Genomic DNA, 14,469 nt, shown 5'->3' on the forward strand with positions numbered 1-14,469 from the left:
AAATTAAATGGATTTAATACATTTAGCATTTGACATACATTATTTATTTTGAAGGTCTTTGCTATAATTAGGGCTTCCCTGGTGGCTCAGATGGTAAAGAGTCCACCTGGAATGCAGGGACCCAGGTTTGATCCCTAGGTCAGGAAGATCCTATCAGGCAAGATGGTAGGAGTGAGGTTACCCATTCCAGTAATCTTGCCTGGAGAATTCCATGGACAGAGGAACCTGGTGGGCTACAATCCATGGGGTCACAGAGTCAGACAATAATTAGCACACCTGAGAATAGCTAATTCTATAAAATGAGGTTACCATCTTTCAACATACCTGCCTTTGACCTGAATCTTAATAAAATGTTCATCATGCCAGACTTTGCCGAGTTTACAGTCCTGTAATTGATTTTCAATGAAAAAAGCCAAACTGGTATCTTTTTCAGATCCAGCTTCACGTGGGACATAAGAATTTTCATTCAGCATCCTGGAGGGGAAAAAACTCACTGTTAAATGAACTAAAGTTTAACTTAAACACTGAACTCAAATATCAAGCAAGTTGTCTTAAAAGCATAACTCAATAAAATAACTGTAACCCAAAATTCTGGATTAACCAGAAAGAGACAAGCTTAGAAGGAAAAGAAAAAAAAAAGCATCTATATTTGCAGGAATTAAACCTCTTTATCTACTGTAAAGCCTCATCCCTATATATCTGCTTAGGGTAATTTTAGGGGAAAAGAGTATCCATAAGATCTGCTCTAAGCGAAATGAAAGACAGTGTTACTGTTGGTGTATTCAAGACATACAGCTTCAATTTCACTTCTTGAAGCATTCTGAATATCCCAGAAGCAAAACTCCTCTTCGTTTTGATATCTCATGACTCTTTGTAAATATACACATCACATGAGTTATATAATCTTTTTTGAGACTATAGCCTCACCCTCACTTTATCCATAATGCCTAGTGTACAGTACACACAAAAATATTCACCAGAAGAAGTAAAAATGCCAAGATTTCTCATTTAAGACCAAAAGAATTATTGTCCCATTGAAACTATTCGGGGTTAACAAAAGGTAAAAGATGAGCACCCCATGCTTACTGCAACTAAACAAAGCCCGTGCACGCAGCAATGAAGACCCAGTGCAGCCAAAAAAAGAAAAGTCTAAAGACAGAAACCTGAAGGATACTTCTTAGGGTATGGGTTGAGTAAGAACCAGAAGAAATCAAGAAATACTTGAGACTTGGGCTGTTGGTTAGTCCTGAGCTAGAGGATGAAAAAAGCTGCTGATTCCTTTATGGATAGTAGCAGGGCTCAGCATGACTTACAGGGGAATGAGATGGAGAATCAGAGAAGAACAAAGTCTGACAGCAAGCAACAGGCTACAAAGAACCATATGACAAAAGACCAAAAGCCTATGAATTTTCTTTAAAAAAAAGGGGGTGGGGTGGGGGGAGAATCTGCCTGCAATGCGGGAGACCCGAGTTCGATCCCTGGGTTGGAAAGATCCCCTGGAGAAGGGAATGGCTACCCACTCTAGTATTCTTGCCTCGAGAATTCCACGGACAGAGAAGCCTGGTGGGCTACAATCCCTGAGGTCGCAAAGAGTGGACACGACTGAGCAACTGACGCTTTCACTTTCACTACCCTTGACTGAAAATGTCTCGCCTGTTCTAACCAGCTTTTCCTCCAGACTGTCACCCTTGTTTTATTCCATTGCACCTAATAGTATTTGCTTAGGCACTGAGGTTGGACTTGTGAAGCAGCTCAGGCTTACTTGATGGCCCTGGCAAAGTCTACGGCATCCAGTTTTCCTGACAACGTTGATTTGAGGTCTGCCCAGAATATGCGAGGTACTCCAGGGAGTTGCTCTTCTGATTCGAAAGTTTCTGTCTCCTCTGGGCACGAAGGCTGTGTTCCTGCCTCTTTCCCACAATCTTGTGATTCCACACGTCTACAATAGCCCAAGTAGCCAATCATAAATCCTAAGGATAAAGAGTTTCAGAGGTGAATTCAAAGAATTTCATTTATACTCCGTTCCTGTAAGAATTGTTAATATTTTCAAATGCTAGCATTAAATTAAACTGTAAGGCATCTGAAAGTAAATGACACATCTCAGCTTTGTCTATTTTAAACCATTCAATCTATTATATAATAATTTCATTTTAAACAGTTAGCTTTTCAAAGCAAAGGTAACTTTTCTTCCCAGAAGCCTTCTGTGAATCCTCAGGGCCAGCATCTATGCTACAAATACCCTGTGCAAATTTCTAGTGTAACATTTGCACATTACACTGAAATGATCCCTGTGTTGCTCTTCTCCCACCAGGCTAACCTCAAAGGCAGGTGTAAAATCTTAGGCATCACTGTATTCCTGGTATCTTGCACAATGCACTACATAAATGTTTGCTGAGCTGGATGAACAAACTTCCTAGAGTTGACAACAAGGAATTTTTAAAGTTTTGAATGGCTGTTCTTACCAATCAAGAAAAAGACGATTACAGCAATGATCCCGTAGCAGACATATCCATTTAACCTTTTCGGTTTTGCGATACTGGTTTGGTTGCCCCTCATGTTACTGTCAACATTTTCTTCTTCATCTGCAGCTAATTTCATCTCCACATGACTGTTATCACCATCTACTTGCCGAGCCAGACTAAACCTGGTATATGACAATGGTTCTCCACCAAACTGAGATTTTTAAAAAAAAGAAAAGAAAGCATTATGAAGGAGAAGAAAGGGAACTGGGACATTTAAAGGAAGCTTGATCAGGTGCTACTGGGCTATTACTATGACTTGTTGTACATTCTCAAGGAAAAAGTTCCCTTTTCAAGCTAGCACACTTCCTTGTGCCCAGTTCTGTCAATAGCATAAGAGGGCTGGTTCATACACTGGCCTTTATCTCATTCAGCCTTTTCATTCAGTTTCTGTTATCATGTCTACTGATAGACATTTTGACCAGTGCTTTCTTTAGTTTATCTGAACTATCTGACTATCTCTTCACTATGCCCTGAAACTTCTTACATGATTTTCCATAATTAACTCTACTCAAGACTGAATATAACCTTCCTTTGTGAGATCTAGTACACCTCAAGACCACCACTTCAAACATAAATGAGTAACTGATGATAGCTTTGGTTATTTTTTCTTGCTTACTGGGTGAAAAGCATCTTCATATGCTTCAGACTCTTGCAAACTGGTGACAGAGAAATACATCTTAAAATCATACCAAGTTAGAGAATGCTGATCTGGCTTGATCCATCATTCTGAGCTGCCACACAGAAGAGCCTAGACACAAAACAGAGAATTAGCATAATGAGATATCTAAGAGTCAGATGCGATTGAGTGACTTCACTATCACTTTTCACTTTCATGCACTGGAGAAGGAAATGGCAACCCACTCCGGTGTTCTTGCCTGGAGAATCCCAGGGACGGCGGAGCCTGGTGGCTGCTGTCTATGGGGTTGCACAGAGTTGGACACGACTGAAGCGACTTAGCAGCAGCAGCAGCAGCAACACAGACACCACTGTATTAGACTAGTGAGGACTTTCCATTAAGTATTATATATCGTTTACTTTTAAATATATTATCACCTTTCTAGAAAGGATCTTTAACCAAGATAGTTTAACATGACAACTAAATTTAGGGTGACCCTTGACTAGCTACTGAATTGAGGGGGGGATGAGGTGAGTTGAGGACAGCCTGAAGGATATTATTGGGAGAAGTAAGAAATTTGAATACAGACTATATCCTAGACAACAGTATTGTATCAATATTAGATTTAGAATTGTGATATGGTACTGCATTTTCTGGAGGACTATGTCCTTGTTAGGAGATTAATGCCAATGGTTTTAAGCATGAAGTATCGTGATGTCTGTCACTTACTTTCAAATAGTTCACTTTAACTGAATTTACTAGACAAAGAAAAGGGACAAATACAAAAGACAATAGACTGGCACCTGAAAAAAAAAAAAAAACTAACAAAAGTAAAATTAAGCCAAAGACTGGTTATGCTACACAAATCAGTAACAAATCATGCCAACAGAAAAGGAGAGAAAACCTGATCTTTCTGATTAAATGAACAATTTCTAACAAATGATTTGATAGATCTTTGATGCAAAAAGAATAGATAAAAGAAAAGCATAGAGTATGCTATTTTACAGATGAAAAGGCCAATTATTTGAGACCTTAAGTGACTTGTTCAAGGTTGAAAACTGATCACCTAAAAATGAGGTCCAACAGCTTTCTATGAAACTGGTTTTACAGAGAGCATGTTCTCATCTCCAGAAATTTAAGAAATTACTTTTAACTTTTTTCAAAGCAAACTATGCCTCTGTAACTAAGAGTCTTAAAAGTTAAAGCACAGGTATTAATTGAAATCTAGATTTTTCTAATTAATTTGGTTTGAGTGCATCTAGATGCTTGAACGTATGTTGAGATGTATAAAAAGACATTTATTTCACACTATTTTAAAGCTTTTCCTCTAAAAGTATACTCATAGCACATTTAACACCCACACAGCAAAAAGCAAAGAAACTATACAAACTGGCATTAGAAAAGTCTCCTATCAAACTCTATTAACAAAAGAAAAAAAAAAATTTTTTTTTAATCCTCAAGCTTTAAAGACCAGAGCCAACAAGCAAAAGTTCATACTCTTAGAAGCACAATCTCACCCCATCTGGTACAAAAAGCTTATCACTATCAACACCCCATCTGGTACAAAAAGCTTATCACTATCACTGCACTCAACTGTATAAACCCAATCACTAGAGCCAGAACTGGAAGGCCCCACCCTGAACCAATTTTAATCACCCTTTTCTAGGAAAAAAGGGCTTACCAGCTTAATATGCATCTGACTCAGCCACTCCTCAAGGTTTCTAGTTTTAAATGAATTTTAAGACTAAAGTGACAACACATTCAAATAAGTGATCTAAATAAAAGGTATAAATAAACAATGAGGAGATTGAGTGCACGTCTAAAGAAACAGATATTAATAGCACATGTCATGATTTTGCATAGTTAAAATATATTTTTTACTGAGCAAACAGATACACTATTTCTATTTCAATCCCCAGACACAAAATTAAGCCTGTAACATAAAAGAAATCAAGTCAGAGGAGGAAAAAAAGTGTGACCTAGGTAATTCTCATTTTTTTTAATTAACTTATTTTTTATTGAAGGATAATTGCTGTACAGAATTTTGCTGTTTTCTGTCAAACCTCAACATCAATCAGCCATAGGTATACATATACCCCTCCCTTTTGAAACTCACTCCCATCTCCCTCCCCATCCCACCCTTCTAAGTTGATACAGAGCCCCTGTTTGAGTTTCCTGAGCCATACAGCAAATTCCGGTTGCCTATCTATTTTACATATTACCATATGTAAGTTTCCATGGTACTCTTTCCATACATCTCACCCTCTCCTCCCCTCTCCCCATGTCCATAAGTCTGTTCTCTATGTCTGTTTCTCCATCATTGCCCTGTAAATAAATTCTTCAGTACCATTCTTCTAGATTCCATATATATGTGTTAGAATACGATATTTATCTTTCTCTTTCTGATTCACTTCACTCTATATAATAGGTTCTAGGTTCATCCACCTCATTAGAACTGACTCACATGCATTCCTTTTTATGGCTGAGTAATATTCCATCATGTGTGTGTACTACAACTTTTTTATCCATTCATCTATCCATGGACCTCTAGGTTGCTTCCATGTTCTAGCTACTGTAAAGAGTGCTGCAATGAACAATGGGACACTTGTGTCTTTTTCAATTTTAGGGGTGGAACTGCTGGGTCACATGGTGGTTTTATTCCTAATTTTTTAAGGAATATCCATACTGTCTTCCATAGTGGCTGTATCAATTTACATTCTCACCAACAGTGCAAGAGTGTTCCCTTTTCTCCACACCCTCGGTAATTCTCATTTTAACTCCATCATTTAAGCCCACATCTGTGAAGAACACAATTCTATCCACATTTTCATTCTATCTAAAATGATATCCACAAAGGCTCTTCCTAAAGTTTTACCCATAACAAAATTGAGTCATTTTTTCAAAATAATTTCACCCATTAGTAAAGCTTTCTATTTAAAAGAATCCCTTAATGTTTTTTCTAACTGAAATGTGCTCTAAAAGCATGGGAGAAAAACTTTTCATACCAACCTATAAACAAGTAGTTCACAAGACTACATATATAAGCCAAACAACTCTTACTTAGCTTATTTCAAGATGTCACCATCAGTGCTAACAATCTATTACAAAAGACAACCCAAAATCACCTTGATTTTTATTTATATTAGCTTCTTGTGTATCCTTGGTGTTCTCAATGATAACTGGGAAAAATATTCAGTTTCTCACACTAATGAAAATTCAGGTAAGCAAAATCAGAGCCCCACATGTTTTGAACATGAAATGGAAGAAATGTTTTAAACTGAGCCATGGGATGGAAGACAGAAGGCAGACAAAGGTAATAGCTAGACAACAGTCCCAAGCTTCTTTCAAATTCAAATCATCTTATTCCTACTTTCTTGATATGTGGCATTAATTTTCTATTTAATTTTTTAATATGGTAATTATCTTGAGGTCTTATGCTACTTTGGGATGTCTTAAAAATCATAGGTCTGTACAAAATATATATAGCTAATGAGATTAGGTACCAAAATACACTTTCACCTACATAGAAAACATATTCAAAGCCACTACTCCACTTTACCTGAAATAAAAATAAGACACATGTTTTTTAATACAACCCCATTTCAATTTAGAAAACAAGCCACAGTTTCAAGTCCTTGGAGCTCACATAAATGAAGTTTCTCTGTCTGCTTCTCTGTTCTAGAGACCTTCACCACCTAATAACTTCACTGCCCTCTACCTTCTCCAGAATGAGACAAAATCCAGCCCCGACCTCTACCCACTAACATTCTTCCTTTGTTCTTAAAGTCCTACCCATTTCTTCCCGGATCAGCTCAAGGGCCATCTCTATGAAGCCTTCTCTGACTGATTTCTCTATCCCACAAAATTTGATGTGGAATTATGTGGTAATCAACAAAGTAAAGACAACTTTATTTTTTAACAGTACCAAGGCATGCTAAATGTACATGAGGTTCACATTTCATATAATTTGGAAATTATATGAAAAGGAGTATAATGAAAACCTTGGATGTAGACTCTTCCCATCCTTGCTACTCACTGGGCAAAGCTTGGGTAGGTAAGAAATTTTTAAAAGTAGAAAAACCTTAACCTTTACCTGGCAGAGCTCCAAGATGTCAAGTAATTGGTTATAGAAACCCATTTTGTAAACAGTTTCCCAAGACACTTATGCATTTGCAGGTGAAAATGAAAAGATTACAGGAACTTACAAAACTGCATGGCCCTTAGAACACATAGCTTGGGTATACCCAGAATGACTTATAAAGAGACGGCTGGTCAAGGTTTTTACTAGCTTTAAGAGTCTAACTTTATGAGCCTAAAATGAAAAAGTAGTGGAAGGAATCAAAGAAAACAAAGCAAAATGTTCATTCTTATTTAGCTTTCTGAGAAAATGATTGCTCAAGTTGAAGGTCAGGACCACCTGAAGTCCCTGCAGTCTATCTGTGTAGTGGTCATCTGAGAGAGCAGACAGAGGGGGCACACACACAAGAGCTCTAAAAGACCTCAGTCATTTTTAAGAGCTTTCAACTGTTGTCGGATTCAAGGTGAACTGGGAGCTTTCTTCATTACAAATAGCTACGTAATCAAAGGCAAGTAAATACCACTCCTTAGGGCAGAGTTAGCTGAGTTGTTTGCTATCCAACAGTCCTCCGCACAGGCTAGGTTCACCACCACCATTCCTTAACAAGAACATTCCATCAAAGACAAGTTGAAGGGTACTATGCTACATACAGACTTTTGGAAAACATTTCCTATCAATGACAAAATTTTAATTCTGGATTTTGTGTAACATATTGAGTCTATTACAGTCCCAAATTGAGAAAAACAACAACAAAAACAGTCAATCCTAAAGGAAGTCAATCCTGAACGTTCATTGGAAAGACTGACGCTGAAGCTTCAATACTTTGGCCACCCAATGCGAAGAGCCAACTTGGAAAAGACCCTGATGCTGGGAAAGACTGAGGGCAGGAGAAGGGGGTGACAGAGGATGAGATGGTTGGGTGGCATCACCGACTCAATGGACATGGGTTTGCGTAAACTCCAGGAGATGGTGAAGGAAGGACAGGGAAGCCTGGGGTCCTGCAGTCCATGGAGTGGCAAAGAGTCAGACATGACTTAGCAACTGTCTGAACAACAATAATCCAAAACTGAGGAAAAAACCAAAGCAAAACAAAAAACCTCACAGGACCAGTCAGTATTTTAGGGAGCCTAACCTTAATTTTCAAAGCAGAAAAATCAGGGAGGGAATTCCCTGGCAGTCCAGTGGTTAAGATTCTGGACTCCCACTGCAAGGGGCACAGGTTTCAGCCCTGGCCTGGGGAACGAAGACCCCAACCACTTCTGGAAATCACCTTAAATGTCTTGGTCAATAAGGTCAAATTCCCCAGCTCAGCAACGGAATCAGCATCTAGTATTCCAAACTCCTATCTAAGCCTCGAATAAAGGTTATCAGGTGTCCAAATACTTCTGTAATAGGATAACTATCTCCTCGTTCAACCTTCTTACCAGAAAAAGCACTAGCAATCAATTTCCTTGGCATACCCAGTCACCACAATCTGGCCTATGGCAAAATGTTAACCTGGGTCAAGTCACAACTGGCCCACCCGCCCCATTACTAGCCTACAAAGCTGTCCACTACCAACAGTGATACAATGGGCTTCCAAGGCGTTTTATATCGTCAAGCACAGCCCTTTGATACCACATCGCTAATTTCCTGATGGCAAAAGCAGATTCCAATCCAAATAGCTTTTACTTGGCCCCTAGACCATAGCTTTCACAAAGTAGAAGTCTTATTCCTACGGTCTCCCATCTGTTAGTGAGAAGAGCCTAGCAATCCAAATACCTGCGGGATTCAGTCGGCTTAGAAAAACTGAGAACCCACACACAAGGCCAACAGGCAGCGCCGAAAGATCAGGTTGTACTAGAGTTCAGATATACAGCTTACAGAAACCCTTGTCTACATGCCCAGGACACAGTCGTAATGCAGTCTACTGAGGACAGCTTTGTCCCTTTCAACAATGAGACCACGGCCCCGGCAGGCCCCGAGGAATCCAAGGGCTACGAGCTCAAGGTCATCCACGCACCCCGACAGCCGTCCCCTGGGAATACTTCCTGAAAGGGCCACGTGCTCCCCGCAGAGCGGCTCAGCGCTGCGGCAGCGTGGCTGACGCCTCGCTCCCGGGCCTGCAGCCTACGGCTGTCCCAAGAGTGCCTGCATCTTCTCAGGGCGAGCTAGTGAGGAAAAGGGATCCGGGTGACCTGGGAAGCCGGGAGCAAAATAGCAGGGCGTAGAACGACAGTGGAACACCCCTCATATCGCCCTCAGGACCCTAACAGAACCTATTCGCAGGACTGGGGGCCGAGGGGCGGAGGGCACCGGTAAGGGAAAGGTCGGGCAGCCCGCCCCGCAGCGCCGCTGCACCCCGCTTGCACCTGCAGCCTGGCTCCGCTCCCCGCCACAGCCCCTTTCCCGCCGCCACGCGGGCTACGTTCCCGCCCGCCAACCCGGAGGCGCTGCAGCCTCCGGGCGCCCCTCGCGGCTCCCCAGGCTGCTGGACCGCACCGAGGAGGGTCGCACCCAAGCCCGCTCCGAGCAGCCCCCCACAAGCTGAGGGGAGGGTAGGAGAGTCGGCGGGATTCTAGCAGCCGCGTGTCACTCACAGAAGGACCTCCCCGTCCGCTGCTTCCCGGCCCGCCACCAGTCTTTGCCGACACCCTCTGGTGGGATAACCACCCCCAACCTGCAGTTTATAGTTTGGTCCCGCCCTCTCCCTTGCGTCACTTCCTATATCACGTACACCTTCAGAGGCGCTCGGGAAAAAGACAGCCTGGGGCTAGGAGTGGACAGGCAGTCGGATGGAGTCCCTCCGCTGGAGCGCGGGACCGAGGTCGGAGGGAAAAGGCGCGAGACTGCAAGTGCAGGAGGGGTTTGGGCGAGTGGTGTACTAACTTCCTCCTCGCGTCCTTGGCTGACGCGCAGCCGCAGCCCTGCCTCCCGGAGCCCTCAGTCTAACCTTGACCGATCTTCTGGCTGTGCAGTGCAAGGTCAAATGGTGTTAGCGTTTACTCGTAAATGCTGGATACTTAAACTGAAATATTTATTTTAAAGTGTCTGTCGTTGATGGAATATTAAGTAGGCACTAAAGCCATGTTGTGAATATATGTTTTGCAGCTTCAGAAATAGGATAAGCAAAGCAGAATTAAAAGCAAAATGTAATTGTATAGCACAGGGAACTATATTCAGTATCTTGTAATAATATTTAATGGAAAAGAATCGAAAAATAGAGATATGTATTTGTATAACCAAATCACTTCGCTGTACATCTGAAACTCACAATATTGTAAAGCAACTATAATTTTTTTTAAAGGGAAAATGCAAATTTGTATTTCGGATGTATAAAACCCGCCCTTGAATCACTAAGACTGGCATAGAACTTGGCAGAATATTTTAATGCATGAGGGAATGGAAGAGAAAATAGAAACAAGCGATTTATTAGGGTGATAGAATTGTAGAACTTTGATGTTCCTTGCCATTGTTGTTATTATAGGATTGTGCAATGCGTAATAAATAAATAAAATGGACTGTTAATCACTTTCTAAACTCTGCTAGCAAACTTCTCACCGTTTCCCTCCCTTTGGTCGGTAATATACAGTGAGCGAGATTAGACACGTTTACAAATAGCCCCTAAGCGAGAATATTCTTGGGCCATAAAAAGGGTTACAGATAAAGCGCTCTCCAGGTCAGAGCCTAGAGGGAAACAACAACAGTCCTCTGAAATGCAAATCTCTTTCCCGACCTTGAGATTCTGCTCTTCCCCTTACTACCCGCAGGGATGTCTGTCCACCGCCCTTCTCTATACTCTGGTTACCTAAAGTCTCTCGCTAAGGAGAAGTATTTTAAAATCTCGTATGTAGTAATATCGCTGCACCTTAGTGGATCTACACAGAAAAAAAGCAGGGTATGGAACAGATTCGTTTTGATGGGGCCAACTTGAAATTCTGACAGCAGGTCGACTGAGTCCCTTCTCCTTCCCAGGCCGGTGGGACTTTAAAAGAAAAGAAACAATGCTGATATCCAGGTGAAAATCTTATAACCACGTGGAGAAAATTTAATTAGGAGATTGCAGGTCAGGATATAATCTATAAAAATCCAAATTAAAATGTTTACATTGACTAGAATGAAACCACAAAGAAGACACTAAAGAGCATGTCAATTATATGTTTATTTTCATGCTTTTATTAGTAACAAGGGATACAATGCAATTACATTCCTTTCACTATCCCTTTCTCCCTAGAAGCGCTGCGGGATCTCCCTCCTCTGTTATTTCAAGTAGATCAAAATTAATTTGTCATGCTTTGTTGTGGAACCTATACGGAGAGGCAACTCTGCTTTGTCTGATATTGCATACATATGTTCAAAGATTTTACTTTTTTAAATCAGAGTTTCGTTGTTGTTGCCATTATTGCATAGCATTAGCTCCCACTTCTGGAGACCAATAACTTGGATGTTTGCAATGAAATAAATTTTTGGCAACTTTATTTAAATTATTCATCATAACTGAAATGGATATTATTCAGTTTCCAGCCTTCCATGGACTTGCATAAGACTTACCTAAAATCCATGCAGTTCTTCCAAAAGGCACACAAAAATTGTTTTAAAATCATGTATACTAGAAGTTTGCATAAGGGAAATTGGAGACTAGAGAGGGGTGTACAATGTGCTTAAATAATAAACAAGCAAGTAAATAAATAAAAGCCCTGGAGATCTGGGGAAAGAGCACAAAAACTGAAGTTAAGCAACTAGAGTTCTCAACTTTCTTGAGCCTGGGTTGTATCAGCTCTTAAATGAGAATAAAAAATACTTGCTTCACAGATTTTCTGTGTGTTTAAATGAGATAAGGCAGGTGCAGTCTCCTAAAACCACAGTCTACTCTGGCACAGAGAAGATGCTTGGTTGAGTCTGTCTGGGTGGAATAGAGCGGGATCAGGCAGGAAAAGTAACATGGAAGATGTCTTCAGGCCAGACTTAGACTGATGAGGAGACCGGCTTCCTGTGGTGTATATTAAAAATCCTACTCTATGTAAATACCTCAGGGAAACCAGTGGTGGAAGAGAGTTACAGGAATCATAAGCTGCAAAATTCTCCCTCCCTCCCTTTTCTTCACCTTGAGATGAAAGCAGGAATCTTCCTATTTTCAGTGAGAGAGGAATAACAGGAAAAAGTAAAGCAGAGAAGTCACTGATGAAGTGAAAAGGGCCCCAGCCTCAAAGTTACCAACTAATCCAGAGCTGTCCCAACTGTGCTGCAGAACGATGGGTTTAATGGCGCTCTATGCCTCAGTTTTCCCATTGGCCACATAGAGATAACATGCTTTTATTTCCTTCACCAGGAAAATAACTTTTTCCCCCCTAAAAAGTAGGAAAGCTCCTTAAACTACACAGTTATACAAATACAAGGTCCTGCTAGTTCAGAGCCCAAGCCAAATGAGTAAATGTGGCCTGGAAACTGAAAAGTTCTAAGCAACTAGCAATGAGGCTGTTTGTCCAGAAAAGGAAAGTTGTCTTTGATAGCTTCTGGTGAATAGTGTCAGATTCTTGATCTCTGAAGAAGCAGATTTAGCTTTGGGACCAGGGACCAGGCTTGATCACTCAAGAGCTTTTGTGTAGCAGTTTTATAAAAGTATGAAAAGGGACTGAGAAAGTTTCTGACATAGACATCAGAAGGGAGACGGAGGGTGCCCCCTTTGCTAGTCTTAGTAAGGGAATTAAATACTTTTTCATTAGTTACTACAATAAATCAAAAGAATATCTCAAGGTTGTAAAAATTTTCCCAGACCCACTCCCACAATCTATAAAGACCCACTCCCACAATCTATCAAAAAAGCTGAGTGCCGAAGAATTGACGCTTTTAAACTGTGGTGTTGGAAAAGACTCTTGAGAGTCCCTTGGACTGCAAGGAGATCCAACCTGTCCATCCTAAAGGAAATCAGTCCTGAATATTCATTGGAAGGACTGATGCTGAAGCTGAAACTCCAATACTTTGGCCACCTGATAGAAAGAACTGACTCACTGGAAAAGACCCTGATGCTGGGAAAGATTGAAGGCGGGAGGAGAAAGGGTCAACAGAGGATGAGATAGTTGGATGGCATCACTGACTCAATGGACATGAGTTTGAGTAAACTCCAGGAATTGGTGATGGACAGGGAGGCCTGGCGTGCTGCAGTCCATGGGGTCACAAAGAGTCTGACAGGCTGAGCGATTGAACTGAACTCCCACAATTTACATTTTAAGATGACAGGATTATAGTTAACAATAGAAAGATCTTACCAGACCCACTCCCATAATATACATTCTAAAATACCAGGATTAGTCAGGAAGGAGAAACAAGCAAGATACATTGTTGTTATATAATCCTTACTAAGGAATGTAGGGGGAAAAGTTTGTCCTTTCCTTCTCTTTGAGAATTCCAGACCCCTACCTCCTCTTCCAGAGCCCCAGACCCCTTTCTCCTCCTCAGGGACCCCAGACTTCTTATCAACCTGCCTAGGAATTGACTCTCTCATCTTCAGTGGCACTTGACTGCCCTGATTGCAGTAAAAATGACTCCGTTATTGATAATGGCTAAGAGGAAAAGGTAATCAATTACCATTTATTGCATTTATACAATAATGCTCATTGAGTAGTATTGTGGGCTTCTCTGGTGGCTCAGATGGTAAAGAATCTGCCTGCAATGTGGGAGACCTGGGTTCAATCCTTGGGTTGGGAAGATCCCCTGGAGGAGGGCATGGCAGTCCACTCCAGTATTCTTGCCTGGAGAATCCCCATGGACAGAGGAGCCTGGAGGGCTACAGCCCATGGGCTCACAAAGAGTGGGACATGACTGAGTGACTAAGCACAGCATAGAACAGCATTGTGTGTCCAGCAAAGATACCTATAGAGATAGGAAAGGAATCTGTACCCCTGAAAATGCAAACAACGTGGCTGGGGAAATAGAATTTATACTTAAAGAACAAATAATAAGGATCCAAATATGAAATACAAGCAAAAATAAGTGAATCAAGGTCTGTGACAGCCAACTGCCGAGATCTGAAAAGGAAAGTAAGATTTTAGTGTGTTTATTAAGGGAGACTGTACTTCTCTACTCTAAATCTTGTTCCAAATTATACTCCTGTTCGTGCTCAGTCATGTCTAGCTCTTTGTGACCCCATGGACTCCTCTGTCCATGGGATTTTCCAGGCAAGAATACTGGAGTGGGTTGCGTATGGGATCTTCCTGACCCAGGGATCGAACCTGAGTCTCCTATGGCTCCTGCACTGGCAGGCGGATTCTTTGCCA

General features: G+C 41.2%; 1 protein-coding gene across 4 annotated transcripts in view; it reads right to left on the reverse strand.

Annotated features, from left to right (window-relative positions):
- The window catches only part of TFRC (transferrin receptor), a 150,865-nt gene that overhangs the window by 20,007 nt on the left and 116,389 nt on the right, over positions 1–14,469 (reverse strand). Inside the window, exons 1-5 of one of the 4 annotated variants that reach the window (XM_027537147.1) lie at positions 9,933–10,714; positions 3,212–3,270; positions 2,463–2,673; positions 1,763–1,970; positions 325–474 (exon numbers count right to left, since the gene is read on the reverse strand). In XM_027537147.1, the coding sequence (XP_027392948.1) occupies positions 325–474; positions 1,763–1,970; positions 2,463–2,673; positions 3,212–3,247 (605 nt within the window). In that variant the 5' untranslated portion in view covers positions 3,248–3,270; positions 9,933–10,714. Of the gene's footprint in view, positions 1–324; positions 475–1,762; positions 1,971–2,462; positions 2,674–3,211; positions 3,271–9,697; positions 9,901–9,932; positions 10,715–14,469 lie in introns of those variants that run through there. The other 3 variants (XM_027537138.1, XM_027537155.1, XM_027537131.1) reach the window with 3 other exon arrangements.

This window comes from Bos indicus x Bos taurus, chromosome 1 (genome assembly GCF_003369695.1).
Source record: "Bos indicus x Bos taurus breed Angus x Brahman F1 hybrid chromosome 1, Bos_hybrid_MaternalHap_v2.0, whole genome shotgun sequence".
Taxonomy (NCBI): Eukaryota; Metazoa; Chordata; class Mammalia; order Artiodactyla; family Bovidae; genus Bos; species Bos indicus x Bos taurus.